The 27933-nt window shown below is 36.6% G+C and overlaps 1 protein-coding gene across 3 annotated transcripts in view; it reads right to left on the reverse strand.

Moving 5' to 3' along the window:
* Positions 1-404: 404 nt before the first annotated feature.
* Positions 405-27933, reverse strand: part of AP3S1 (adaptor related protein complex 3 subunit sigma 1) — a 72178-nt gene continuing 44649 nt past the window's right edge. The window contains exons 5-8 of one of the 3 annotated variants that reach the window (XR_006343984.1): positions 10268-10375; positions 7117-7157; positions 2377-2424; positions 988-1113 (exon numbers count right to left, since the gene is read on the reverse strand). Coding sequence is in view for 2 of the 3 variants with exons in the window: in XM_043920060.1 (XP_043775995.1) it covers positions 985-1113; positions 2377-2424; positions 10268-10375 (285 nt within the window). In the remaining variant the exon portion in view is untranslated. Of the gene's footprint in view, positions 1114-2376; positions 2425-7116; positions 7158-10267; positions 10376-27933 lie in introns of all 3 variants that reach the window. The other 2 variants (XM_043920060.1, XM_043920059.1) reach the window with 2 other exon arrangements.

A 27933-nucleotide genomic window follows, 5' to 3' on the forward strand; every position in this document is an offset into this window, starting at 1 on the left:
TGCATAACCTTCTTCTAGAACTTTGATCCACCTCTGAACTGATGGAAATCCCAATAATCACAGGCTGAATTTCCTGGATGGGGCTTAGAGTCAGATTAATTTTATTTAAAAAGAAATAGTGACTTTTCTTATACCCCAGACCTTGGAGTAAAATTCAGACATGCCACAGATCTAAGGAAATGTTTCAAAAAAGAACATTTAGGGAGATAGGACTAGAACTACAGAGAAAACTTAGTCTAACTGGAAGAGGAACTCCACTCACGGATCACAAGATAAGACTAAATATGAAAATGTGGGCAAATTATGTGATACACTGCTCTTGGCTTGTGAAATAATTTAATTTTATAATAATGAGCTTCTGAATGTTAAAAATATAAATTAAATAAATCAACATTAACAGCTGCTTAACAGTGATAAAATATACTTTTATTTACTTTGTTGAGTCAGAGGGTCGTAAAAAAAATTATTGCTAAAGTAGATATCAGGCAAACAGAACGGTTCTTTATGAGTCCGGTTACCTTGGAGTTTATTTAAACTAAGAGAAATAGGTCATAAGGTTTTCATGCAATACATACTTCGTTCTTTAAATAACAATTGTGACAAGTAACAGAAATTATTAAGGAATGCTGCACTTGTGATCCACACAAAACACCAACATTTTGGGTTGTACACAATTTAAAGAAATGTCCTGAACACTTTTCGAAATACTGTAATACAGGCATGCCTTAGGTGGCCACAGGAATGCAGTTTAGAAAATAAAGAAAAAAAATCACACTGGAACTACTTAATTTCTTCAAAACCACTGAGCAAGAAAAGCAACATTGAACTTCCATACTGATTTTATATAATGTCTATACAGTACCTTGACTTAAATCCAAGAGTAAAAGTTAAGACTCTCCTCCTTTATTTTTGGTAAACAACTGCATGGTAAACTTAGATGACTTTTTCCCCTGGATTTTACCTGGGAGTGGCCTTTTTAATTTTTTATTTAAAAGAGGGCAGGTTTGGCACTTTTATACTGATGTCACCAATGTTAATATTTCTTGGGATCTCAGGAAGATTCATATTCTTTACAGCTGATACAGCACGGGCTGGAGCTCCTGCTAAGCCAGCCTGTATACAGAAGCAAATAAAAGAAAAAGAAAATGAACAACTCAGGTGTAGCTCATCAAAAAACACTAAAACTGGAGGACAATGGTAAAAGATTTTCATATAACAAGCTTAGAGACCAGATGGTAGTTGGAATTGGTATGGAATGGTTACTTTGAAATACTACTCTATAAGGAGAAAACAGTTGACACATTAAAAAATACAGTGAATACATGCAATGATAACAATGTAAAGATTTAAATACAAATTAACTTGTACTATGGAAACATCACACAAAATATTTAAACTGCATAGCTAGATCTTCACCTTTATCTTGATTTAACTGACTTATGATATAAACATGAAGCATATTTTACATTACTTTCCTTACTAGACATCTCTTGCAACAACTGTGATAGATTTTGGGTTTTTGCTTTTAAACTGTCATTTACTATTAATATATGCTGTGAAATAAAAATTGAAAGTAATAAATCATGCTTGTTTAGTTTCTGAGGGCTAAACCCTTAAAACATTTTAATACAATACAGCTTTTTAAAATTATTTTTTACAACTGTAGAGGTTCTTCTAAACTTTTCTAGGAAAGTTCTAGAACATTAAAAAACAAAATCAGGCTTTTAAAGTGAAGCCTCAATCCAAAGAGAGTGGTCTGTCAAAAAACGAAACTGTAAGAAGAGGATCAATCCAACCCTTCAATACATTAGTAAAAATATAATGATTAAAAATATTTTGTCATATAAAGTAGACTCAACATATGTTCAGTTTATAATATACAAATTTAGAGAAAGAAATAACATAAATGTAAAAGGTAGGATATATATGAATACATGAATTTAACAATTTCCTATGCCATTAGTATACAATATCTGGCTTTCATCTTAGAAGGACAATTTATATTGTGAAAAATTTTGAGAGAAAACATGCTTAAAATTGTAAGAAAAATGCATATACATCACTTTTCTTAAAAAGCTACAATCATCATTATGTTTTTAAGGTTTAATTTATATATTAATTAGATTTCATCAATTTTTATTCAGGTTATATAAAAAAGCCAACAAACATATGGGAATTCAGTACCATACATTATCTTGCACAAAAGCAATTAAGTAACAAAAACAAATCTTCCACTTTGCTTAGATTTCATATATGAGACAGTGTCCATGTTATAAGAAATATGAGTTTTAATGTCCCTTTTTGTAATTTAGTTTTTTCTCTAATGTAATCCTACCTCTTTTGTTAATTAAAAAATAATAATAATAAAGCTGTTACCTGAGAAAAATCTTGACTGATACAAAATAGGCCAGTGTAAACTATTAGCTGAATAAAGGATACAAACATTGTTAAGCAATGAAATAAAAGCCATGGATTATCAAGTCAGAATTGGAAATAATAGAAAAATCAGCAAAACAGTATTAATAATATATATGGTCCACACAGGCAATGATAAGGGTGATATGGATGAAAAACTCCATACCCAATTAAAGACTAATAGGGCCGGAGAATTCAACTTTTATAATTTAATGGAGGTTAGTTGTTTTTGATGTATAACTAAAATTTGAGTGACCTCTACATTTATACCTACCTGAAACAATGCAGTTTTTGTTATACCCCACTCCTCTCCAACTGCCCCCCAAAAGACGTTGGAGATACAGATGAATATTATTTGGGCTTCCCAGGTGGCGTTAGTGGTAAAGAACCCGTCTGCCAATGCAAGAGACATGGGTTTGATCCCTGGGTCGGGAAGATCCCCTGGAGGAGGGCATGGCTGCCCACTCCGGTATTCTTGCCTGGAGAGTCCCGTGGACACAGGAGCCTGGCAGGCTACAGTCCACAGAGTCGCAAAGAGTCAGACATGACTGAGCAACTTAGCACACATGCCAACTTGCTATTTTCAAGCTCAGTGTTTAGCTACCAAAGTTTAGGATGGTTTAGAATCAGAGAAGACTCTAATCCAAACAGCTTTGCCATGTTGTAGGCTTTCTTCCTTTTACTAGAAAGTATATTGTTTTCCGAGGGATCAAAAACTAGTTAACAAAATAACAGACAACCTGGAAATAGTTATCATCTTTCCAGGTAAAAAGGTTTTATAATTTTTCTAATTAAATAAGCAACTTGCTCCTATTTCTACTCTGGAATTTATATACCAGGTGCTAGTTATGAGTAGGCTATAGTAAAGCACTGACAAAGTATTTAACTATAAATATTTTAAAAGGCATGGATTATTAGAGGATTTTTATTATTGAGAACAAGAGAAAAGGTAGGGGTGCATGTGTGTGTATGTGTCCATCTGTTTTACTGGATGCTATGCTTAACATTTATAAGTAGTAAAAATACATTTTTGTAGTATTAAAAGTCATTGTCAAGAAGGTTTCTTCCCCCATAATACCCTGTACCATAAGCAGCTAAACTAGAGAATAAAATTGCATCCTGTTAAATTTCATTAGATTAAGTTGTTTCTTTGTGACCACAGACGGTGTTGACTGTTGGCTGCTAATAAGAATACATAAAGTCAATATAGCAATTGATTTAAATAGCATATATGTGCCAAATTCATATTATGTAAAACCAAAAAGTTTCTAAGTCAACAAACTACAATTCTTCTAAACATAAGCAGCAAGCCATAGACATGCAAAGGGTGGTAACTACTCAGAACACGCAAATGAATTAAGAGAATCAAATTATTTCTCAAGCATGTTCAATACTTCTGTGTAGTATGTCACAAATTTAAATGATAGAAAACTTAAAAATTGTAATGTATACTTCAATTAAGTTTTAATTAAACTAACATTTTAAGAAATCAGATTCTGTAGAATATAAAATGGAAAGAAAAACATGAGAAGGACTGTTGTTCAGTAAGTAGACGCTTAAATGAGCTGTTAATGCACAAAAATTCAGACTTTAAAAAATAATAGACTTCATGTCACTCAGATAGTTAACACCAGAACTGCTATAAACACATTTCAGTTTCAGACTTCCATGAACGTGAAGTCTGAAACATTTTTATTAAAGAATAAAATGTAAAAGAGGTCATTTGCCATTAGAAAATCAGTTTGCCAGCAAAAAGGTATAAAGGAATTTTCATCTGAGTTGAGCTTTTTTAGATATACTCAAAACAAGGTAACATTTACTAACACAATTTTTTTAACACTGAAACTTACAGAAATTAAGTTTACCTGTCTTCTTAGTAGTAAGTACAGTTTAAAATGTAAAAATAAGATCCTTTTGACAGTACAGCATAGTTCTTATAGATTTAAGATTACACAGTTGACATAAAGCAGAAATAAAAAGAATGAAACCCTACTGGAGAAATAACTTGTTTCCATCTAAGCTGTTATACTCGAGCACCACCATGGCAGGTAAACTGCAGCAACTTCACTAACAAAAACAAATACATGAATCCAAAGCAGTTAAGAGTATGAATCGGATGGAAGAATGAAGTACAGTATATAAAAGAATGATCATGTTTTCTCTCCCATGAGATTAAATAAATTAACAGAATTAAGAGAAAGAAAACAAAATGAAGTCTGCAAGTATACCAAAATGAGGCCAAACAGATAGAAGACTTATACAGACATACTCTCAGAAATTTCAAGCACTTAATCACAAAGATAGTAATGGATGGATATGATTCGTTTTTGATTTTTTTTTAATTGCCAGACCCAAAAATAAACAAAATGTGTGCAAGCAAAACTGAAAAAGCAGCATTATAAAATACATTTCATTCAAAGGATCTGAAGGCTCCCTTTTCCTCATGCAATAAGCGATTAGCTTTCTCCAAGGGAAAAGGAAAGAACCTAGGTATTTACTTCATCTAACACATAAAATATTCTACCATCTTAAGATATTTTTTCAAGCTTGAAATAGACCATAATAAGATGGTAGTTGGAATAATCTTTACATACTAAAACCTTTACCCACCCATCCTGCTGGAAGTTGCTATATGCACAATTCATAATTTTGACCTAACAGCAAAGTGAAAGAACATCAACATTAATAAACACAGTATTAAATGGTTTCAGACTCAAAATCATTAACAAAATAATGGCAGGTTTTGAAAGTATGTTTTGAGCAGAATGGAAAATGTCAATATTTCAATTTTTGAATTTAAGGCAGAATAACTTTTAAACTGGGGACAGGCCTGCTCTTTGCTTTAAAGGCAGTGTTTTAAAACTGCAATTATAAACAGACTAGAAATGCTGCTGACAGTCCTCTAGTGAGCAAGAATGATGGCACTTTGTGAAAATTTTTATCAAAATGAGAATATTTAAAAATTGTAAACCTTTCATGTCTAGCAATTTTATGTAATCTTAAATTATAGTTTTAATTTCTAGCATAGGATTTACCTGTGTGAAATAAATATAGCAGACTGATGTCATTTATGGATTTAAGATAAATAGTTTTGACCATTACATGTGACCTCCTGGGTCTTCACCATAATTCTGAAGGGGAGAGTAACTGGGCACGTCAAGGTAGAGGGGCAGAACCAACTCACAAGCTGACTTTCCAACATCTATATCTGAGGGCCACTTTTCTTGTTCTCTATTCTTTGAAAATAGATACTTGATTTAAAAAAAAAAAGCAAATCAGTAGTTTTAGTGATAGACATTATAAGACCCAAGTTACTGATGGTTCTATGCTAGAAAAAACAATTTAACATAAATTAAAGACTGGAATGTAGAAACTGGCAGTGATTTGAGATTAATGCAATAAATGAGACCCATTATGCATTTTCTGTTCCTGGGATACAGTAATACAGATCTGGGCTTCAAAAGTGGTGTCCCCAGCATCATGACACAAGGCCCACCAACTCAGGATAAGAAATGATAAAACCACCTGTATGATGCTGCTTTCTAAACACATCCAGAAAGCAGTAATTTAGTGTCTAAAAATGGTGCCGAATTATCAGCGGCATTTTTCTAATTACTAAAGTGGCTAACCTAAGTTTATACGTTTTTTCCCTGCATGAGACTCAATAAAGTATTTTCATTTGAAAATTTAAATGGAGGTATATAAACATCTTCATTTTTCCTGAAATGGTTCTGTACAAAAAGTTGTTCATTATCATCTCTACATGGAAATGATTGACAGTAATTCACACAGGTAACTTGTGGTGTGAAAAATTCACAGGAAACAGCAGAGAAAATTTAGTTTTGTAGGGCCAGGAGTCTATTTAAAACATTTCCAATTTTCTCCAACGTGATTTGCAAGAATTTTCAAGGTTTACAATATCTTATTGAGTCATATTATGATATATTTAGATATCAGAAGTTTGCTACAGTAGAAATCCATTTTAGTTTGGTCAATATATTTAATTCCATGTTTTAGAGCATTGAGTTCAATTTTAGAAAATTTCTGATCTTATTTTGCTGGCCACTTTCAATATTCACCTGTCAGTCAAAACTGTAAAAGCAATTCTGTTAAGACTTTGGAACTGAAAACCATTAAGTGGGGGGAAAGGGACTATTTAACAGTCACTGTTGTAAGCCTTTGTGGTTCCCACTTTGTATCCAAATCTCTAAAGGTTCAGCTTTTGGTTTTTAAATTCAGAGCTTCCAAAACCCAGCAGGAAATTTTATGTTATTAATAGAATCCTAATTCAGAAAGATGAGGGAAAAGTATCTGTGAGAGTTAAATTAAGATTGGTTCTGCCATATGGTGCTCAAAATAAACTCTAATTTATATATACAAAGTAAATTGTCATTTCTACAAATGTGATTTGTCAGTTAAATGACAATGTTTTTAAAAAAAGAACAAAAAATTTAAACTTTCCTTCACAATGCAGGCAGACAAAACAGAACAAACATGACATTAATGATATACTAATAAAATACACTAAGTCCAATAAAAGATGAATAACTACAAGGAGAAACTAGAATGGAAAAGAGCTACAGGGACTATATGGGTTCATTAACACAAAGAATTTTTGAGTCTGGCCTAAATAATTAATTGCCTTTGACATCATTTTGCTTTCCCTTTGTTAAAGTACATTTTTCTCAAAGTCAGCAATACCTTGTCTACCTGTCCTGTCTGGGAGATTGAAAGATAAAGGTCTGTAAGAGAGAAGAATGGAAAGAGCTAGAAAGATCAGGATGTTCGGAAAAAAAGAGGACTGACTTTTAAAAAGTAGTGACTAAATCCAGACCCATTTATTCATCTTGAAAATCACATGAAACACACACCTCCCCAGCCCCACCCCTCGACCTCCACCCCCAGGGAGTCTTTTCACACCTAGGCAGATCCTGAGTGCCTCTTCCAGCCCCCAAGTCCCAACAACCTCCCAGCGTAAACCCTCCTTTCCCAGGATCCCAATGTTATAGTAAACCGTTCATCTATTAAAGCGGGATAGAGGAAAATCTGTTCAGAGCGTTATCTTTGTTTCTCCTCTTTTCAAAGATCTGAGTGATCTTTGCTTCTACTTGTCTAGGTAATGGGAATTAAACTGGCTCACTTTTGACTGTTACTAGAAATACACTATTTTTAAAATAATAAAATCTTTTTATTTCTGACAAAGTTAAAGGGACCTTGAAACATCCATGTTATATTTTAAAAGCTGTAAAGTAATTACATCCAAGCTTTTTAAACGACACATGATATTCTAAACAATACTTAATTTTTATAATATGATAAATAAGTCTCTTCACCAATCATGGTTTTCTGAACTTTAAGATTTTCTTTGGAAATTTTTGCTTACGTAATACATTTTAACTAAAATTTTGTAAGAGTAAGATTAATAAAAGCTTACAGTTTGCTCACAAATAATTTTGGATTATTCTGCAGTCATATATTTGGTAGATATAACCAACTTAAATAATATTGAAATGAAACACATATGAAAATCTTTAACATTTCCCTGTGTCTGGAATAAAGCTGGCAGCCTTCCAAACATATTTAACATATACGAAAATTACTGGAAAATTACACATAGTCAATGTTGCTTCAACACAATTTCTTAAAATGTGATCAGAACTAAATTATGGCTTCACTATGACTCAAAATTCTATCTTGTGAGTAAAATATTAGCAGACATCACATATAGGGAAATGCTTGATAAACATATAATGTTAGTTTATCCCATCAGATTTAAAACATACTTCTCTGTAAAGAAGAAAAAGAAAAACTAATTCGGCAATAGACAACAATTGATTATACATGTTAAAAAATGATCAGTGGATGAAAAACAGAAGTATTCATTCTCTAGGATTCAAGACCAGTTTTAATAGCACTGTTTCGGTGAAAGGACATTTTTAAAGTTGTAATATTCTTATAACTATTTCCACTGAAAACATCAATTCTTTATTTTACTGCTCTTTACAGATAAGAAAAATTGGCTTATTAACAAAGTTTTACTGGACAATCAAAAAGCAAATATCCATCATGGAATAATTATAGGTCTCTCATGACTTCTATCAATATTACAGATAGGAAACTAAGGAGGAAAAGGGGTGAAGGGCACCACCAATGGAAAGGAATTAAATACCTGGAAAGGCGAAAATTCCAGACAAGAGGTTGATATGTTTTTACAGATGATTACACAGAATTTATAAATTACCACATATCCACTCATTTTGGACTAAATATTAAGGGACTGTATCATTGTCTGTCTCTTAGCATTTAAAATCTATATCCATACAATTTTGCAAAGCAAGATTTAACAGATTACATAAATTATCATTTTAAGACTTTAAAAACTATAGCTTAGAGCTTATAGTAAATCTTTTGCCATATTGATAAATCCATTGCAAGCCAACTCTACTGAACAGTCTGAGCCCTTTTCCCTGTCCTAAATGAAATTTTCTTTATTAATCTAGTTTGTTTTCCCTTTTCAAAAACCAGTATTTTAAAAACTGGTTGTAGAATATATAAAATATATACAATTACTTATAAGAGTCATAATTTTAAGTTCTTCCCCATTTCAAGCCCCTTCTTTGGGAAACCAAGAAGGATGATAAACTGAGATAAGGAGGAATGTAGGACTTATTTTAATTTAAAGTAGACATTGGAAAAGACTTTTATACAAAACTTCAACTGTTTCTAACTCTCAGATTTCAGATTTATCCACCATCCTATATTTCATTTAATTACAATGAGCACAGCATTTTGTTAAGCTGATCCTTTAAAGAGCCAACAAGATAAAAATTCTTCACAACTCACCTGTTGTAAATCAATGCTAGCATATTTTTAATATCTCTCTGCTTTTATAGTAATATTTACATTAGATCATCCAAACACCTGTACTAATAATTATAAATAAAATTAGTTTTCTACTCTGAGTTATGACTATAAATATCAAAGGTAAGGGTATCCTCAAACATGGATGGTGCTGAATGAGGTATCAAGACTATTCATCTTTCTAAATTTCTTCTACAGCAGTAAGAAATCACTAAAATAATGCCCACTTGAGTGGTTCAGCTTCAGCACCTGTTCTATTCGGCCTTGTTTGAGGGAAGCAGCATGCCTAAAGCACACGTGCAGAACAGAGTTTTACACAAGGCTAGAGCGCCGGTCGGTCCTCATTCCCTCAACCTAACAGCACAGTTAGCTCGCATCACCACATCTCGCTCTTCCAGAATGCAACAAGAGCCATGACTACATGGCTCATTGTAGGAAATAGTTATGATTTAGCTAACGTGTCAGTGACTTTTGACAGGATCCAGAAATAAAAGATTAGCGGGCTGAATTTCTTTTTTTTCAATGTGCACTCAGGCCTACTAAGCATCTATTATTAATATCACTTCCTTATGAGAATTCCGTTTTCTCTCCTTTCCTTTTTCAGAAAGTTTTATAAAACATTAAGTTCGTATATCTTTGAAAACCAGTTCTAAGATTTCTTGGATAATTAATGACTAAGAACATAACAAATACTGATTCCATTATTCAAGTAAATAACTTCTTTTTTAAGCAGTAAGAATTGGGAATTTTATTTATTACCCAAAGCAATTATGACTGTGGCTAAAAGAATACACAAAACTATTTAGTGGATAGTGGTCACAGAACATTTAACATACTAAAATGTGTATATTCCATTTATTTTCAAAACCGAGTAAGCCTACCAGCTGTACTGAAGGGTGATACTGAAGGACAAACAGTGAAAGCTACAAATCATGCATAATTTATGATCATGCTTACTCCCTTCATTAACTAGAGCACTTTCCATTCTTACCTCAGATTTCTCCAGTTTATTTTGGGCATCAATTTGTGTAACAATCTCATTCATGTTGGTCTCCAATACCATTCCCCCCATCACCATTTCTGCAAGAATATTGTGAACCTAAAGGAAGATAGAATACACATCCATAAAGAAAACTCGCTATGTTTCATGATTCCAGTGATTTTTCTTTCAAATACTGCTGTGTCTGTTTTATGAGCTGTAAATAAAAATAATTTGGAGTGAGTGTTCATAATACACTTATGTCATTGCTGTGAAGCCTTAGGTAATTATACAAACTTCTTTAAATCTTAGTTTAATGAGCTGTAAAACAGGGATAATAATAATATCTCCTTCCTAGACTGTTGAGAAGATTAAGTGAGGTCAACCACCATGGACGTGTCCCCAAAATAAATAATCTATAAACATTAGCTACCATGATTATAGTATCAAAATTAAAGCTAAAAAAATGACCTATTGGGGCCTTTTATAACAGATTCTTCATCAATAATTATAAAGTTGTTTTATGCTCAAGGTACTTAATAAGGCTATGTGGCCTTACTACTAGCTCTAGATTTAAAATGAAGTAATTTTTTTTTTTTATTGTGCCCACTTGCTCAGTCATGTCTGACTGTTTGCAATGCCATGGACTGTAGCCCACCAGGCTCCTCTGTCCATGGAATTTTCCAGGCAAGAATACTGGAGTGGGGTGCCATTTCCTACTCCAGGGGATCTTTCAGACCTAGGTATCAAACCACTGTCTCTCCTGTCTCCTGCATTGGCAGGCAGATTATCTGGCGCTAGTGGTAAAGAACCTGCCTGCCAATGAAGGAGATACAGGTGATGCAGGTTTGATTCCTAGACTGGGAAGCTTCCTCTGGAGAAGGGCATGGTAGCCCACTCCAGTATCCTTGCCTGGAGAATCCCATGAACAGAGGAGCCTGGCGCGCTACAGTCCTAGGGTTGCACAGAGTCGGACAAGACTGAAGTGACTTAGCATCCCCGTTAGCATGGTGCTGAGTATTCCCGCCTGTCATGTGGGAGACTGGGATTTGATTCTCTGACAGGGAGGCAACATGCCCTTTTTGAGTTCCTAGTGGCTCAGATGGTAAAGAGTCTGCTTGTAATGCAGAAGACCGGGGTTCAATCCCTGGGTCAGGAAGAACCGCTGGAGAAGGAATGGCAACTCACTCCAGTACTCTTGCCTGGAAAATCCCATGGATGGAGAAGCCTGGTAGGCTACAGTCCATGGGGTTGCAAAGAATCTGACATGACTGAGCCACTTCACTTACTTTTCTTTCTAGCATAGCATAGCACAGCACCACCTGAGAAGTGGCGCTTTTGTTATATTATAGCAAGTGGTGGTTTCTTTATACTATAGGTACTTTAATAATACTTTAGGGCTTCTCTGATACCTCAGTTGATAAAGAGTCCACCTGCAATGCAGGAGACCCTGGTTCGATTCCTGGGTCAGGAAGATCCGCTGGAGAAAGGATAGGCTACCCACTCCAGTATTCTTGGGCTTCCCTTGTAGCTTAGCTGGTAAAGAATCCTCTTGCAATGTGGGAGACCTGGGTTTGATCTCAGGGACGATCCCCTGGAGAAGGGAAAGGCTACCCACTCCGGTATTCTGGCTAGGAGAATATATAGTCCATGGGGTCACAAAGAGTCGGACATGACTGAGCGACTTTCACTTTCAATAATACTTTTACCCCAAATCTCTCTCTACTAATCTAATTACTCAGATTTTTCATGATCAAAAACATTACAATGACAAAAATATCATTTTCCATTGGGGAGAAAAACTATAACCCAGGTGTTTTATCATAAGGAATTTACTGAATCAAAAATCACCAATTCAAAGCTGAAGTGGGTGTCAAAGAGCAGTACACTGTGCTATAATATACATTTTTTAAAATAACGTGGCAGCATTAAGAATGGAGACTGTGAAGTTAGATAGGTGTAAATACTGCCTCAATCACTTACGAGCTGTACACCCTTCAGTAGCTACTTGACCTCTCTGTTGCATTATCTGTAAAGCAGAGGTAGAGACAGCATAGGTGCCTCAGAGAGTTATCATAAGGACTAAACAAATTCATGAAAGTACTGTAGCACAGTACCTTACAGGTTTTCTTTTAAACAAAACTTTTCAAAAGTTAAATATAGAATTAAGCTATTCAATTTTCATTCTTTTAGGATTTCATGCAAATATATTCATGATTTTTAAAATATCATTATTTACTAATGCTTCATTTTGGAAAGTTGGACACTTCACACTCCAATTCTGAAAAATTCTAGAAATTATTCTTCCTTAACAAACAAAATAAAACCAGAAGCTATAGAAGCTTTAAAAATATCATCACTTTGACTACTATCCTTTCTGTTACTAGATACCATTTATTAAAACTCTGTTTTGATGCTGCTGGACTTGCAGTATCTGATTTAATTCTCACATTAACCTGTTACACTGACAGAATAAACCAGCTTACTCAAGATACATAAGCTAATATGTAGCAAATTAATGACTCAAACCTAAATCTGAGTGATCCAAGTCCAATACTTTGTTTTCTTCTGTTAACAATAATAAATGAAATAATAAATAATTTATTCATAGTAAGTACAGCAAATTACTTTCTAGTCTTAATCTATGAAAATCCACTTAAAGGTCAAGAAGGTAACTAGGTGATAAAATTACCTCATAATAGCTAATAGGTTCTGTATGTGTAAAAAGTGTTCAGAAAGAAAAGTCATGGCAGGGAGAAATATCAATAACCTCAGATATGCAGATGACACCATCCTTATGGCAGAAAATGAAGAGGAACTAAAGAGCTTCTTAATGAAAGTGAAAGAGAAGAATGAAAAAGCTGGCCTAAAACTCAACATTCAAAAAATGAAGATCATGGCATATGGTCCCATCACTTCATGGAAAACAGATGGGGAAAAAATGAAAACAGTGACAGACTTTTATTTTCTTGGGCTCCAAAATCATCGCAGATAGTGAGTGCAGCCATGAAATTAAAAGACACTTGCTCCTTGGAAGAAAAGCTATGACCAACCTAGACAGCATATTAAAAAGCAGAGACATTACTCTACCAACAAATGTCCATCTAGTCAAAGTTATGGTTTTTCCAGTAGTCATGGATGGATGTGAGAGGTGGACTCTAAAGAAAGCTGAGCACTGAAGAATTGATGCTTTTGAACTGTGGTGTTGGAGAAGACTTTTGGGGGTCCCTTGGACTGAAAGGTGATCAAACCAGTCAATCCTAAAGGAAATCAGTTCCTGAATATTCACTGGAAGGACTGATGCTGAAGCTGAAACTCCAACACTTTGGCCATCTGATGCTAAGAACTGACTCACTGGAAAAGACCCTGATGCTGGGAAAGACTGAGGGCAGGAGGAGATGGGGATGACAGCGGTGGTTGGATGGCATCACTGACATGATAGACATGAGTTTGAGCAGGCTCTGGGAGTTGGTGATGGACAGGGAAGCCTGGCACGCTGCAGTCCATGGGATTGCAAAGAATCGGACAGGACTTAGCGACTGAACTGAGGGGAAAGAGATTCATTAAAACTTCTGTTTTAGCAGTAGAAACTCTTCTCTACTTTGTAAAGCAAATTCTCATGAGATGGCATGACTTGTAACACTGATAGATGTGCAGCAATTCCACCAGCCCCATTTTGCTCAGGCTTTCTTGTGGCTTCATCCCTACACACATTGTTCTATTGCCTTTCACAACATCTCAGAACACAAGCACTAGATTGGTAGAACTGTAGATTTCAGTAATACTGAAACGTCTGCTAAGATTAGAGGTATCAAAATATGAGCAGCCTACCAGTGTGAGTTGTAAGCAACAAATTCTAAGAATGTATGCAAATTTGTCCTCAAAGTTAAAAAAATTCTTATGAAAGCAAATTTTGATCCAGAAGAGACAGAAAATATAAGCTAAATTCCTAAACATAATCTCAGTCATTACAAAGACAATAAATGCCTAAAGACGGTATTCCCAATGAGGAGGTCCTATAAGTCATGTAGAAATCCAAGGAGATAAATGGCTTGGGAATGAGAACTATCAACTGGGAGGCTACTCCAGGCCTATCCAGGTTGCTGTGGTTCAGTTGCTAAGTCGTGTCCAACTCTTTGCAACCCCATGGACTAAGCGCGCCAGCTGTCCAGAGTAAGGTATGGCACATGAGGAGAGGAATTTAGAAGGTGAACACGTCCAGTGACAGAAAGATTCATGTTCCAAGAATTGAAAAGAATTCTGGCAGACTTAGTAAGAGAAAGAGGATAAGCTCTGCTTTCAGCTTAGCCCTAACTCATATGGATGACATATTTCAGTATTTTGTTTTACAAGTTTTACTAAAAACAGATTTTTATGGAAATAAAAGGGTAACAATATGCTTATAATACAACTCATCTACTAGAATGCTTTGATGTTCACATAAAAGCTCAATAAGTTTTCACTCTCGTTTATGAATTTTTTTAAGTGCTTAAAAAGTGGTAAATACCACATTAACGATGTATTTTTGCTTTAAAAAAAAAATGCCCTATCTACCCAACCACACAGCTTCTTCTGGACATAGACCATAACTTTTAAATTTCATTTTCACTTTTTTAAAAATCACCATATAAGAAAAACAGAAACATATATAAAAATAGTCTCTACCACCCTCTGCTTCTGTTATTAGGTCCCTCTATCCAAAGATAATCACAGTTAATTGTATCTTATATATCCTTCCAGAAAACTGACACACATGCTTGTTATATGTGTGTGCATATGTAATGTACACAAATGAGATTACATTGTACACACTATTCTCATAGTTCTACAAGAAAATAAAGATTGAATTGAAAGTTATAGGCAAGAGAAAATGAGCCTGGCAGTTAATAAAATAATACAAGTTACTGGAGTCAGATACATGTACAAAAATGATCAATGAAACTGTTGGTAAGCGCAAACAAAAATATAAAATTAAAATGGTGAATCTACCATATTAATTATCACACATCTAAAAATGAGAGAAATATACAGATTCTTCAGGAATACAGGTAAGTTACTAAATGAACAAATGAGTGGGACAGCACAATATCTATAATATAGTCCCACTGAGGTATACTAAAAAAATTACACACATACACACACTTGGATATACCCAGAAAAATTATGGAAAGGCACATAAATAATTTTAAAAATAAGACTTTATCTTTTAAGAGCTGTTTTAGGTTCACAACATATCCCACACATACAGCCCTGGCCTCTGACAGACATGACCTACTGAGAGTGGCAATTTGTTAAAACTAATGAACCTATACTGACACAAAATCACCCAGACTCACAGTCGCCCTCAGAGCTCAAGACTTCTGCTGTCTTACAGCCAGCACTGTTCTGTCACAGAGAGTACCTGAAATATTCAGTTCAGGTGCTCAGTCATGTCCGACTCTTTGCGACCTCATGGACACGCTAGGCTTCCCTATCCATCACCAACTCCCGGAGCGACTCAAACTCCTGTCATTGCATTGGTGACACCATCCAACCATCTCATCCTATGTCGTCCCCTTCTCCTGCTGCCCTCAATCCCTCCCAGCATCCGGGTCTTTTCCAATGAGTCAGTTCTTCGCATCAGGTGGCCAAGTGTTGGAGTTTCAGCTTCAGCATCAGTCCTTCCAATGAATATTCAGGACTGATTTCCTTTAGGATTGACTGGTTTGATCTCCTTGCAGTCCAAGGGACTCTCAAGAATCTTCTCCAACACCACAGTTCAAAAGCATCAATTCTTCAGCGCTCAGCTTCCTTTAGAGTCCAACTCTGACATCCATCCATGACTACTGGAAAAACCATAGCTTTGACTAGATGGACCTTTGTTGGTAAAGTAATGTCTCTGCTTTTTAATATGCTGTCTAGGTTGGTCATAGCTTTTCTTCCAAGGAGCAAATGTCTTTTAATTTCATGGCTGCAGTCACCATTTGCGGTGATTTTGGAGCCCAAAAAAATAAAGTCTGTCACTGTTTCCCCATCTATTTGCCATGAAGTGATGGGACCAGGTGCCATGATTTTAGTTTTCTGAATGTTGAGCTTTAAGCCAACTTTTTCACTCTCCTCTTTCACTTTCATCAAGAGGCTTTTTAGCTCTTCTTTGCTTTCTGCCATAAGGGTGGTGTCATCTGCATATTGAGGTTATTGATACTTCTCCCGGCATGATTCTAGCTTGTGCTTCATCCAGCCCGGCATTTCACATGATGTACTGTGCATTTAAGTTAAATAAGCAGGGTGACAATATACAGCCTTGACAAACTCCTTTCCCAATCTGGAATCAGTCTGTTGTTCCATGTCCTGTTCTAACTGTTGCTTCTTGACCTGCAGACAGATTTCTCAGGAGATAGGTCAGGTGGTCTGGTATTCCCATCTCTTTCAGAATTTTCCACAGATTTTGTGATCCACACAATCAAAGGCTTTGGGATAGTCAATAAATCAAAAGTAGATGTTTTTCTGGAACTCTCTTGTTTTTTTGATGATCCAGCGGATGTTGGGAATTGATCTCTGGTTCCTCTGCCTTTTTAAAATCCAGCTTGAACATCTGGAAGTTCACGGTTCATGTACTGTTGAACCTGGCTTGGAGAATTTTGAGCATTACTTTGCTAGTGTGTAAGATTAGCACAATTGTTCAGTAGTGTGAACATTCTTTGGCATTGCCTTTCTTTGGCATTGGTATGAAAACTGACCTTTTCCAGTCCTGTCGCCACTGCTGAGTTTTACAGATTTGCTGGCATATTGAGTGCAGCACTTTCACAACATCTTCTTTTAGGATTTGGAATAGCTCAACTGGAATCCCATCACCTCCACTAGCTTTACATTTGATCACTAAAAACATCATTACTTTATGAACCACTGAAAAGGAAGAATGCTGCCAATTAAATTATGACAAGCTATAGAATTATAAATGTATATTGATCTAAATTAAAACACACTTGCTCCTTGGAAGAAAAGCAATGACCAATATCGACAGCATACTAAAAAGCAGAGACATTACTTAACCAGCAAAGGTCTGTCTAGTCAAAGCTATGGTTTTCCAGTAGCCATGTATGGATGTGAAAGTTGGACGACAAAGAAAGCTGAGTGCTGAAGAATTGATGCTTTTGAACTGTGGTTTTGGAGAAGATTCCTGAGCATCCCTTGGACAGCAAGGAGATCAAACCAGTCAATCCTAAAGGAAATCAATCCTGAATATTCATTGGAAGGACTGATGCTGAAACTGAAGCTCCAACACTTTAGCCACCTGATGGGAAGAACTGCCTCATTAGAAAAGACTGATGCTGGGAAAGATTGAAGGTAGGAGGAGAAGGGGATGACAGAAGATGAGATGGTTGGATGGCATCATGGACTCAATGGACATGAGTTTGAGCAAGCTCCGGGAGTTGGTGATAGAGAGGGAGGCCTGGCATGCTGCAGTCCATGGGGCTGCAAAGAGTCGGACACAACTGAGTGACTGAACTCAAAAATGTTAAAAATGGGAAAGAAAATCAGCATTTTAGAATCTATGAAATATGATATTTTCTTATCATGCTTTAGTTCCACAGGTATTTATAAATAAAAGAAAAGCTATAATGAAAAATTTTAAGGAAGAAAATGGATGTCTTTGGGTTTTACTGGAGTTACACCAACACCAATAAAAGAGCTTACCTTCAGAAACACATCTTCTCAAAACATACTTATCAGAACTTCATTAAATCTAAAAATATGTTAAATTTTTGTATAATTATCCTCCAACAGGTTAGCTGACATGTCAAAGTGTTACACAAATCAAAGTTTTCACTTGGTAACTTCATTAACCTGAAGAAAGTATTTGCTTGTTTGCAAAGGAAGTAACTGGTTCTTTGGTATGTGGTTAACGTTGAGACTGATGCAATTGAGCAGGTTCTGCTGCTCAAGAGCACAATCTCCACATAAACTTCTTTTTTTTTTTTTTTCATTTATTTTTATTGGTTGGAGGCTAATTACTTTACAATATTGTAGTGGTTTTTGCCATACATTGACATGAATCAGCCATGGATTTACATGTGTTCCCCATCCCGATCCCCCCTCCCCCCTCCCTCCCCATCCCATCCCTCTGGGTCTTCCCAGTGCACCAGCCCTGAGCACTTGTCTCATGCATCCAACCTGGGCTGGTGGTCTGTTTCACCCTTGATAGTATAGTTGTTTCAATGCTATTCTCTCAAAACATCCCACCCTCGCCTTCTCCCACAGGGTCCAAAAGTCTGTTCCATACATCTGTGTCTCTTTTTCTGTTTTGCATATTGGGTTATCGTTCCCATCTTTTTAAATTCCATATATATGCGTTAGTATACTGTATTGGTCTTTACTTTCCGACTTACTTCACTCTGTATATAATGGGCTCCAGTTTCATCCATCTCATTAGAACTGATTCAAATGAATTCTTTTTAATGGCTGAGTAATATTCCATGGTGTATATGTATCACAGCTTCCTTATCCATTCGTCTGCTGATGGGCATCTAGTTGCTTCCATGTCCTGGCAATTATAAACAGTGCTGTGATGAACACTGGGGTGCACGTGTCTCTTTCAGATCTAGTTTCCTCAGTGTGTATGCCCAGGAGTGGTATTGCTGGGTCATATGGCAGTTCTATATTCAGTTTTTTAAGGAATCTCCACACTGTTCTCCATAGCGGCTGTACTAGTTTGCATTCCCACCAATAGTGTAAGAGGGTTCCCTTTTCTCCACACCCTCTCCAGCATTTATTGCTTGTAGACTTTTGGATAGCAGCCATCCTGACTGGCATGTAATGGTACCTCATTGTGGTTTTGATTTGCATTTCTCTGATAATGAGTGATGTTGAGCATCTTTTCATGTGTTTGTTAGCCATCTGTATGTCTTCTTTGGAGAAATGTCTGTTTAGTTCTTTGGCCCATTTTTAGATTGGGTCATTTATTTTTCTGGAATTGAGTTGCTTGTATATTTTTGAGATTAATCCTTTGTCTGTTGCTTCGTTTGCTATTATTTTCTCTCATTCTGAGCGCTGTCTTTTCACCTTGCTTATAGTTTCCTTTGTTGTGCAAAAGCTTTTAAGTTTCATTAGGTCCCATTTGTGTATTTTTGCTTTTATTTCCAATATTCTGGGAGGTGGGTCATAGAGGATCCTGCTGTGATTTATGTCAGAGAGTGTTTTGCCTATGTTCTCCTCTAGGAGTTTTATAGTTTCTGGTCTTACATTTAGATCTTTAATCCATTTTGAGTTTATTTTTGTGTATGGTGTTAGAAGGTGTTCTAGTTTCATTCTTTTACAAGTGGTTGACCAGTTTTCCCAGCACCATTTGTTAAAGAGGTTGTCTTTTTTCCATTGTATATCCTTGCCTCCTTTGTTGAAGATAAGGTGTCCACAGGTACATGGATTTATCTCTGGGCTTTCAATTCTGTTCCATTGATCTATATTTCTGTCTTTGTGCCAGTACCACACTGTCTTGATGACTATGGCTTTGTAGTAGAGCCTGAAGTCAGGCAGGTTGATTCCTCCAGTTCCATTCTTCTTTCTCAAGATTGCTTTGGCTATTTGAGGTTTTTTCTATTTCCATACAAACTGTGGAATTATTTGTTCTAGTTTTGTGAAAAATACTGTTGGTAGCTTGATAGGGATTGCACTGAATCTATAGATTGCTTTGGGTAGTATAGCCATTTTCACAATATTGAGTCTTCCAATCCATGAACACGGTATATTTCTCCATCTATTTGTGTCCTCTTTGATTTCTTTCATCAGTGTTTTATAGTTTTCTATGTATAGGTCTTTCGTTTCTTTAGGTAGATATACTCCTAAGTATTTTATTCTTTTTGTTGCAATGGTGAATGGTATTGTTTCCTTAATTTCTCTTTCTGTTTTCTCATTGTTAGTGTATAGGAATGCAAGGGATTTCTGTGTGTTAATTTTATATCCTGCAACATTACCATATTCATTGATTAGCTGTAGTAATTTTCTGGTAGAGTCTTTAGGGTTTTCTATGTAGAGGATCATGTCTGTCTGCAAACAGTGAGAGTTTTACTTCTTCTTTTCCTATCTGGATTCATTTATTTCTTTTTCTGCTCTGATTGCTGTGGCCAACACTCCAAAACTATGTTGAATAGTAGTGGTGAGAGTGGACACCCCTGTCCTGTTCCTGACTTTAAGGGAAATGCTTTCAATTTTTCACCATTAAGGATAATGTTTGCTGTGGGTTTGTCATATATAGCTTTTATTATGTTGAGGTATGTTCCTTCTATGCCTGCTTTCTGGAGAGTTTTCATCATAAATGGATGTTGAATTTTGTCAAAGGCTTTCTCTGCATCTATTGAGATAATCATATGGTTTTTATCTTTCAATTTGTTAATGTGGTGTGTTACATTGATTGATTTGCAGATATTAGAGAATCCTTGCATGCCTGGGATAAAGTCCACTTGGTCATGATGTATGATCTTTTTAATATGTTGTTGGATTCTGTTTGCTAGAATTTTGTTAAGGATTTTCTTCTCTCTTCTTTAATATTACATCATGAAAAAAAGTCTAAAGTATGACAATTTTGAAAACAATTTTGAAATGAACTAAGAGTATATTTTGCTAGTCCATCAAAAATTTTGATAAAATTTTCAAGACAAAATGGAAACGGAAAGCATACAACATACTTTCAGTTCAGTTCAGTCACTCAATTGTGTCTGATTCTTTGCGACCCCATGAACTGTTGCATGCCAGGCCTCCCTGTCCATCACCAACTCCCAGAGTTTACCCAAACTCATGTCCATTGAGTCCATGATGCCATCCAACCATCTCATCTTCTGTCATTCCCTTCTCCTCCTGCCCTCAATCTTTCCCAACATCAGGGTCTTCTCAAATGAGTCAGCTCTTCACATCAGGTGGCCAAAATACTGGAGTTTCAGCTTCAACATCAGTCCTCGCAATGAACATCCAGGATTGATTTCCTTTAGGATGGACTGGTTGGATCTCCTTGCAGTCCAAGGGACTCTCAAGAGTCTTCTCCAACACCACAGTTCAAAAGCATCAATTCTTCTGCGCTCTGCTTTCTTTATAGTCCAACTCTCACATCCATCCGTGACTACTAGAAAAACCATAGCCTTGTCTAGATGGACCTTTGTTGACAAAGTAATGTCTCTGTTTTTTAATAAACTGTCTAGTTTGGTCATAACTTTCCTTCCAGGGAGTCAAGTGTCTTTCATGGCTGCAATCACAATCTGTAGTGATTCTGGAGCCCCCAATATGAAGTCAGCCACTGTTGCCACTGTTTCCCCATCTATTTGCCATGAAGTGCTGGGATCAGAGCCATGATCTTAGTTTTCTGAATGTTGAACTTTAAGCCAACTTTTTGACTCTCCTCTTTCACGTTCATCAAGAGGGTCTTTAGTTCTTCTTCACTTTCTGTCATAAGGGTGGTGTCATCTGCATATCTGAGGCTATTGATATTTCTCCCGGCAATCTTGATTCCAGCTTGTGCTTCATCCAGCCCATAGTTTCTCGTGATGTACTCTGCATATAAGTTAAATAAGCAGGGTGACAATATACAGCCTTGAGGTGCTCCTTTTCCTATTTGGAACCAGTCTGTTGTTCCATATCCAGTTCTAACTGTTGCTTTCTGACCTGCATACAGGTTTCTCAAGAGGCAGGTCAGGTGGTCTGGTATTCCCATCTCTTTCAGAATTTTCCACAGTTTGTTGTGATCCATACAGTCAAAGGCTTTGGCATAGTCAATAAAGCAGAAATAGATGTTTTTCTGGAACTCTCTAGCTTTTTCGATGATCCATTGGATGGTAGCAATTTGATCTCTGGTTCCTCTGCCTTTTCTAAAACCAGCTTGAACATCTGGAAGTTCATGGTTCACGTACACTTGAAGCCTGGCTTGGAGAATTTTAAGCATTACTTTACTAGCGTGTGAGATGAGTGCAATTGTGTGGTAGTCTGAGCATTCTTTGGCATTGCCTCTCTTTGGGATAGGAATGAAAACTGACCTTTTCCAGTCCTGTGGCCACTGCTGAGTTTTCCACATTTGCTGGCATATTGAATGCAGCACTTTCACAGCATCATCTTTGAGGATTTGAAATAGCTCAACTGGAATTCCATCACATTCACTAGCTTTGTTCCTAGTGATGCTTCCTAAGGCCCACTTGACTTCTCAATCCAGGATGTCTGGCTCTAGGTAAGTGATCACACCATCGTGATTATCTGGATCGTGAAGATCTTTTTTGTACAGTTCTTCTGTGTATTCTTGCCACCTGTTCTTAATATCTTCTGCTTCTGTTAGGTCCAGACCATTTCTGTTCCATACCATTTATTGAGCCCATCTTTGCATGAAATGTTCCCTTGGTATCTCTAATTTTCTTGAATAGATCTCCAGTCTTTCCCATTCTATTGTTTTCCTCTATTTCATTGCATTGATCGTTGAGGAAGGCTTTCTTATCTCTCCTAGCTATTCTTTGGAACTCTGCTTTCAAATGGGTATATCTTTCCTTTTCTCCTTTGCCTTTGGCTTCTCTTTTTTTCACAGCTATTTGTAAGGTCTTCTCAGACAGCCATTTTGCTTTTTTGCATTTCTTTTTCTTGGGGATGGTCTTGATCCCTATCTCCTGTACAATGTCCATAGTACATCAGGCACTCTATGAGATCTAGTCCCTTAAATCTATTTCTCACTTATACTGTATAATCATAAGGGATTTGATTTGACAACATACTTTAATATGCTATAATATACTAATAATAATTAATGCATTTTTAAAATTGCTGAATATGCCTCAGTCTTTCCTTCTTCTATATTAGACATTTCTTATTCCATTTTCCTTGACCTGTAAACTATCTTTCCATTTTCAATCTTTTTGTCTCTCAAAGTATATTTATTAGAACTTCATTAAATTAAAAATACATTAAATTTTTGTGTAATTATTCTTTAGGAGGATAGCTGACATATCAAAGTGCTGTATAAAGCAAAAGTTTCACCTGCTAATGTCATGAACCTGAAAAAAGTCTTTGCCGAGGAAGTAATTGGTTATATAAGTATGCAGTTAATATTAACCACATATAACTCTTAACCATGAACATATAACATTAACCACAAATAACATTTTCAGTCTTTCTTGACTTTTTATGCTACAATATGAACAATGTGTTCTACCTCTCTATTTACTCAGATGTGTCTGTTTAAATTTATCCACTGAAAACTTTGACATTTTTTTTCCTTTTCCAGAAATTCCATTAACTCCTCTAGTAGTTACATATGCTTTCTCATGGAGCATATATACTGACTGTTCTCTTGTTGAGATGGCTTTTCTTTTTTTTAAAGAAAACAAGCAAAGGCCATCAGTGTAAGCTTTTGTTAAATTTGAGCAAAATCTGTATTTTATTTTTTTTTCTTAAAATCTGTATTTTAGTTAATAATATTGCACCACATGTTAATTTTCTACTTTTTTTATAACATAGTATTTCTATATATATATATTTTTTTCTTACTCACTGGTACTTAGGTGTGGTTGCTGAGATCTCTTAAAGGTTAATTTCTTCCATGGATGAATGGAAAAGGATACTCTCACCCTATGTCCTGTGGTTTAAGGACTGGCTATCAAACTCCTTAACAGGGAGTAGGCTAGAGGAAACCACCTCTGCTCTTAATTCTTAGTTCTCCTGGCCTGAAGGGTAGGAAAGATACTGAGGCCTCTAATCAGATCTCCCTTACTCTGATCTTCTTTTTTGGGGAGCATGGGGGTGGGGGAAGAAGCAGGGAGAAATAGACAGAGCACATTATAGCTGTCAATGTCAAAGTCATACATGCTCCAAACTGAGCTCTTTATAAATCTTCAGCTCTATCATCTTTGCCCTGGGATTTGATGGTGTGTTGCAGTAGCAGCAACAACCTGGGGCTGCTCAATTAGAGCCAGGGTGTGCGGAAAATGGGCAGGTAACACAGCTGAGCAAATAAGCAGACCTTCCCAGTAAACCCACAATGGCATGTAAGTAAGAAATAAACCAAGCTACTCATATTTCTGATCTTATGACGGTAATGTAACCGGACTGTAATAAAGAGTCTGACTCTTTTTGACGTCTGCCTCCTGACAGCCTGCAAGCCCCACTGTTCTCCCTTCCTCTCCTGCCCACATCTGGGAGAACTGATAAGAAAGTCCATGTGCTCCTTCCTTTACCCTGCCAGGAAATTCAAACTATGCAAGACCTGAGCTGCCTGTGGAAACGCTCATTCCAGCCCCAACCCGCTAACCACATAAAACCCCCAAACGGTCACTGTTCTTGTTCTCCCTCTAAACACTTGTTATATGACTGATAAATCCTCCCATATCAGATCTTGGTGTACATGTGGTATCTTCGGTCTCTACATCCAAATAAATTTTGGGTTGGGGGTACTGTTCCATTCTTCAGGGTGACTACAAATATTAGCTTATGTGACTGATAAACAAATTGTTACTTAAAGGCTGGTAATGAGAAGCTCAACAACAATCACAATAAAGGAAAAGACAATGGCTTAGGGGTTGGGCAGTAGGCCATGTGGAAATTATTGTACTGGAGGTTAGAAAGTTAGTGATCCAAGTTTGTAGTGGTAAAACACTGGCAAAAAAGCAGATAAATTTACCCATGAAAACGCACTTCTCTCTAACATAAAAACTGATGATTTTCCAGATACTATCAGTTTTGTTACCATGGATCCCAGAGAGACAGCATGTAGAACAAGATAAACATATTGCATAAATTAGAAATAATCTGGTATTTGTTACTGCAGTATAAACTAATCCATCTTAACTGATAACAGAACAGGTATTCTTTACAACTTCCTTCTTTCCTCTACCCAAGTGTGGTCTAACAGCACTCAGAGGGTTGTGCAGAAAACTGTATTTGCCCCTAAGAAGAAATGGGCTAAGCTATTTGGAGATCCCTTACTGCTAAAAGGTCCAGGGCTGCTTGGAAGCTGAAAACAAGCCTACTTTCACAGAAGGGGTAAAAACAAGACTCGCATTGTTTTAGATAGAGAGTATAGGGACAGAAAAAGACCCTGATGCTGGGAAAGACTGTAAACAAAAGGAAAAGGGGGCAGCAGAGGATGAGATGATTGGATGACATCACTGATTCAACGGACATGAGTTTGGGCAAACTTCGGGAGACAGTGGAGGACAGAGGAGCCTGGAGTGCTGTAGTTCATGGGGCTACAAAGAGTTGGACACGACTTAGCAGCTGAACATCAACAACAACTAACAGGGACAAGAAATGTCTATTTGACTGGTCTGTTCAGTTCAGTTCAGTTCAGTCGCTCAGTCGTGTCCAACTCTTTGCAACTCCATGAACTGCAGCACGCCAGGCCTCCCTGTCCATCACCAACTCCTGGAGTCCACCCAAACCCATGTCCATCAAGTCAATGATGCCATCCAACCATCTCATCTTCTGTCATCCCCTTCTCCTCCTGCCCTCAATCTTTCCCAGCATCAGGGTCTTTTCCAATGAGTCAGCTCTTCACATCAGGTGGACAAAGTACTGGAGTTTCAGTTTCAGCATCAGTCCTTCCAATGAACACCCAGGACTGATCTCCTTTAGAATGGACTGGTTGGATCTCCTTGCAGTCCAAGGGACTCTCAAGAGTCTTCTCCAACACCACAGTTCAAAAGCATCAATTCTGCTGCGCTCAGCTTTCTTTATAGTCCAACTCTCACATCCATCCATGACTACTGGAAAAACCATAGCCCTGACTAGACGGGCCTTTGTTGGCAAAGTAATGTCTCTGCTTTTTAATATGCTGTCTAGTTTGGTCATAACTTTCCTTCCAAGGAGTAAGTGTCTTTTAATTTCATTGCTGCAATCATCATCTGCAGTGATTTTGGAGCCCAGAAAAAGAAAGTCAGCCACTGTTTCCACTGTTTCCCCATCTATCTGCCGTGAAGTGATGGGACCAGACGCCATGATCTTAGTTGTTTGAATATTGAGCTTTAAGCCAACTTTTTCACTCTCCTCTTTCACTTTCATCAAGAGACTCTGTAACTTCTGTTAAACTGAAATTTTTTCCTGATTGCACTGAAGAAAAATTAAAACAAGATTTGAGGCCAGAAAGAAGAGGCACAGCTAATTTTGGCAGGTTCAAAAACAGTGATACATGGTTGTGTGATATGAATAGGCTGCTGCTGCTGCTAAGTCACTTCAGTCAGGTCCGATTCTGTGCGACCCCATAGACGGCAGCCCACCAGGCTCCCCCGTCCCTGGGATTCTCTGGGCAAGAACACTGGAGTGGGTTGCCATTTCCTTCTCCAATGCAGGAAAGTGAAAAGTGAAAGTGAAGCCACGCAGTCGTGTCTGACTCTTCGCAACCCCATGGACTACAGCCTACCAGGCTCCTCTGTCCATGGGATTTTCCAGGCAAGAGTACTGGAGTGGGGTGCCATTGCCTTCTCTGATGAACAGGTTATGCACACTATATATATGATTCTATAAATACATATTTGCTTGTTACTTAATTGTACCAAAAAATCTAGAAATACAGATACTCTAAAATGCTAACACTAGTGTCAGTTAAACCAGGAGGTGATTAGACCGGGTGGTTCTAATACATTAACAGCCTGCATGAGCAAAGTAAAGCCTAAGCCTGAAACGCCTCAAGGTTAAGAAATCAAAGCCTAAGAACAACCAACATACACAGCCAACTTGGCTTTCCCAAATAATGCAACTGCTTAAGCAATAGCCAGGGCTTCCCTGATAGCTCAGCTGGTAAAGAACCTGCCTGCAATGCGGGAGACCTGGGTTCAATCCCTGGGTTGGAAAGACCCACTGGAGAAAGGAAAGGCTCCCCACTATAGTATTCTGGCCTGGAGAAGTCCATGGACTACATAGTCCATGGGGTCGCAAGAGTCAGACATGACTGAGCGACTTTCACTTTCACACAACAGCCATTCACTTTCACTTTCAAGCAACTTTCACCCTTTCACTTTCATCAGATGCTTCTGCTCCTTCTCTATAAACGTCTTTCATTTAGCTTGCATCAGTGGAGTGCTCGTAGCCACTTTTGGTTTGGTGTTGACCAATTTGAATCCATTTTTATGCCAATAAACTTAAAATGTTTAATGTGCCTCAATTTATCTTTTAATACTAGACAATCTCTGAAATTGAGATGGCTTCTATTTATTTTCTTATTTGTTTTTTCTGATTTTTCCAAAATGAGTGTGTATTAATGTAAAATAGAAGTTATAAAAACACCATGTGTCATGAATGCAAAGTATATATATGTAGTTTAATTTTTCTATTAAGGAAAATTTTTCTATTACAAATGCAACAACTTTACTCTTACTGCAACATTTTACAATAGAACTCTCGATTTTCTCAAAAAATTGCTACATGTAACAGATAAGCTAATGATCTTTGAGCAGTCATTTTAAAAACAGAATTTTAAACATTTTAACCATGTACCAAAACATACTTTAGAATATTGTAAACCCTAAGGCCTAAAAATAACAGGAGTCTTTGTAAGTTAAAATGGCGTAAGGTAGATAATAGAAAAAAGCAATAGAAAACTAAAATGAATTCTCTTAAAAATATCAAGGTTAAGTTCTTTCTGCAAAATGAGTCAAAATATGAAATTAAATCACTTAGTAGATGAGAAATGTGACCTAAAGGACTGGCTAATGGTAAAAGTAATCTTCTGATGTTCACAAATAATA

The sequence above is a fragment of the Cervus elaphus genome, chromosome 12 (assembly GCF_910594005.1).
Source record: "Cervus elaphus chromosome 12, mCerEla1.1, whole genome shotgun sequence".
NCBI lineage: Eukaryota > Metazoa > Chordata > Mammalia > Artiodactyla > Cervidae > Cervus > Cervus elaphus.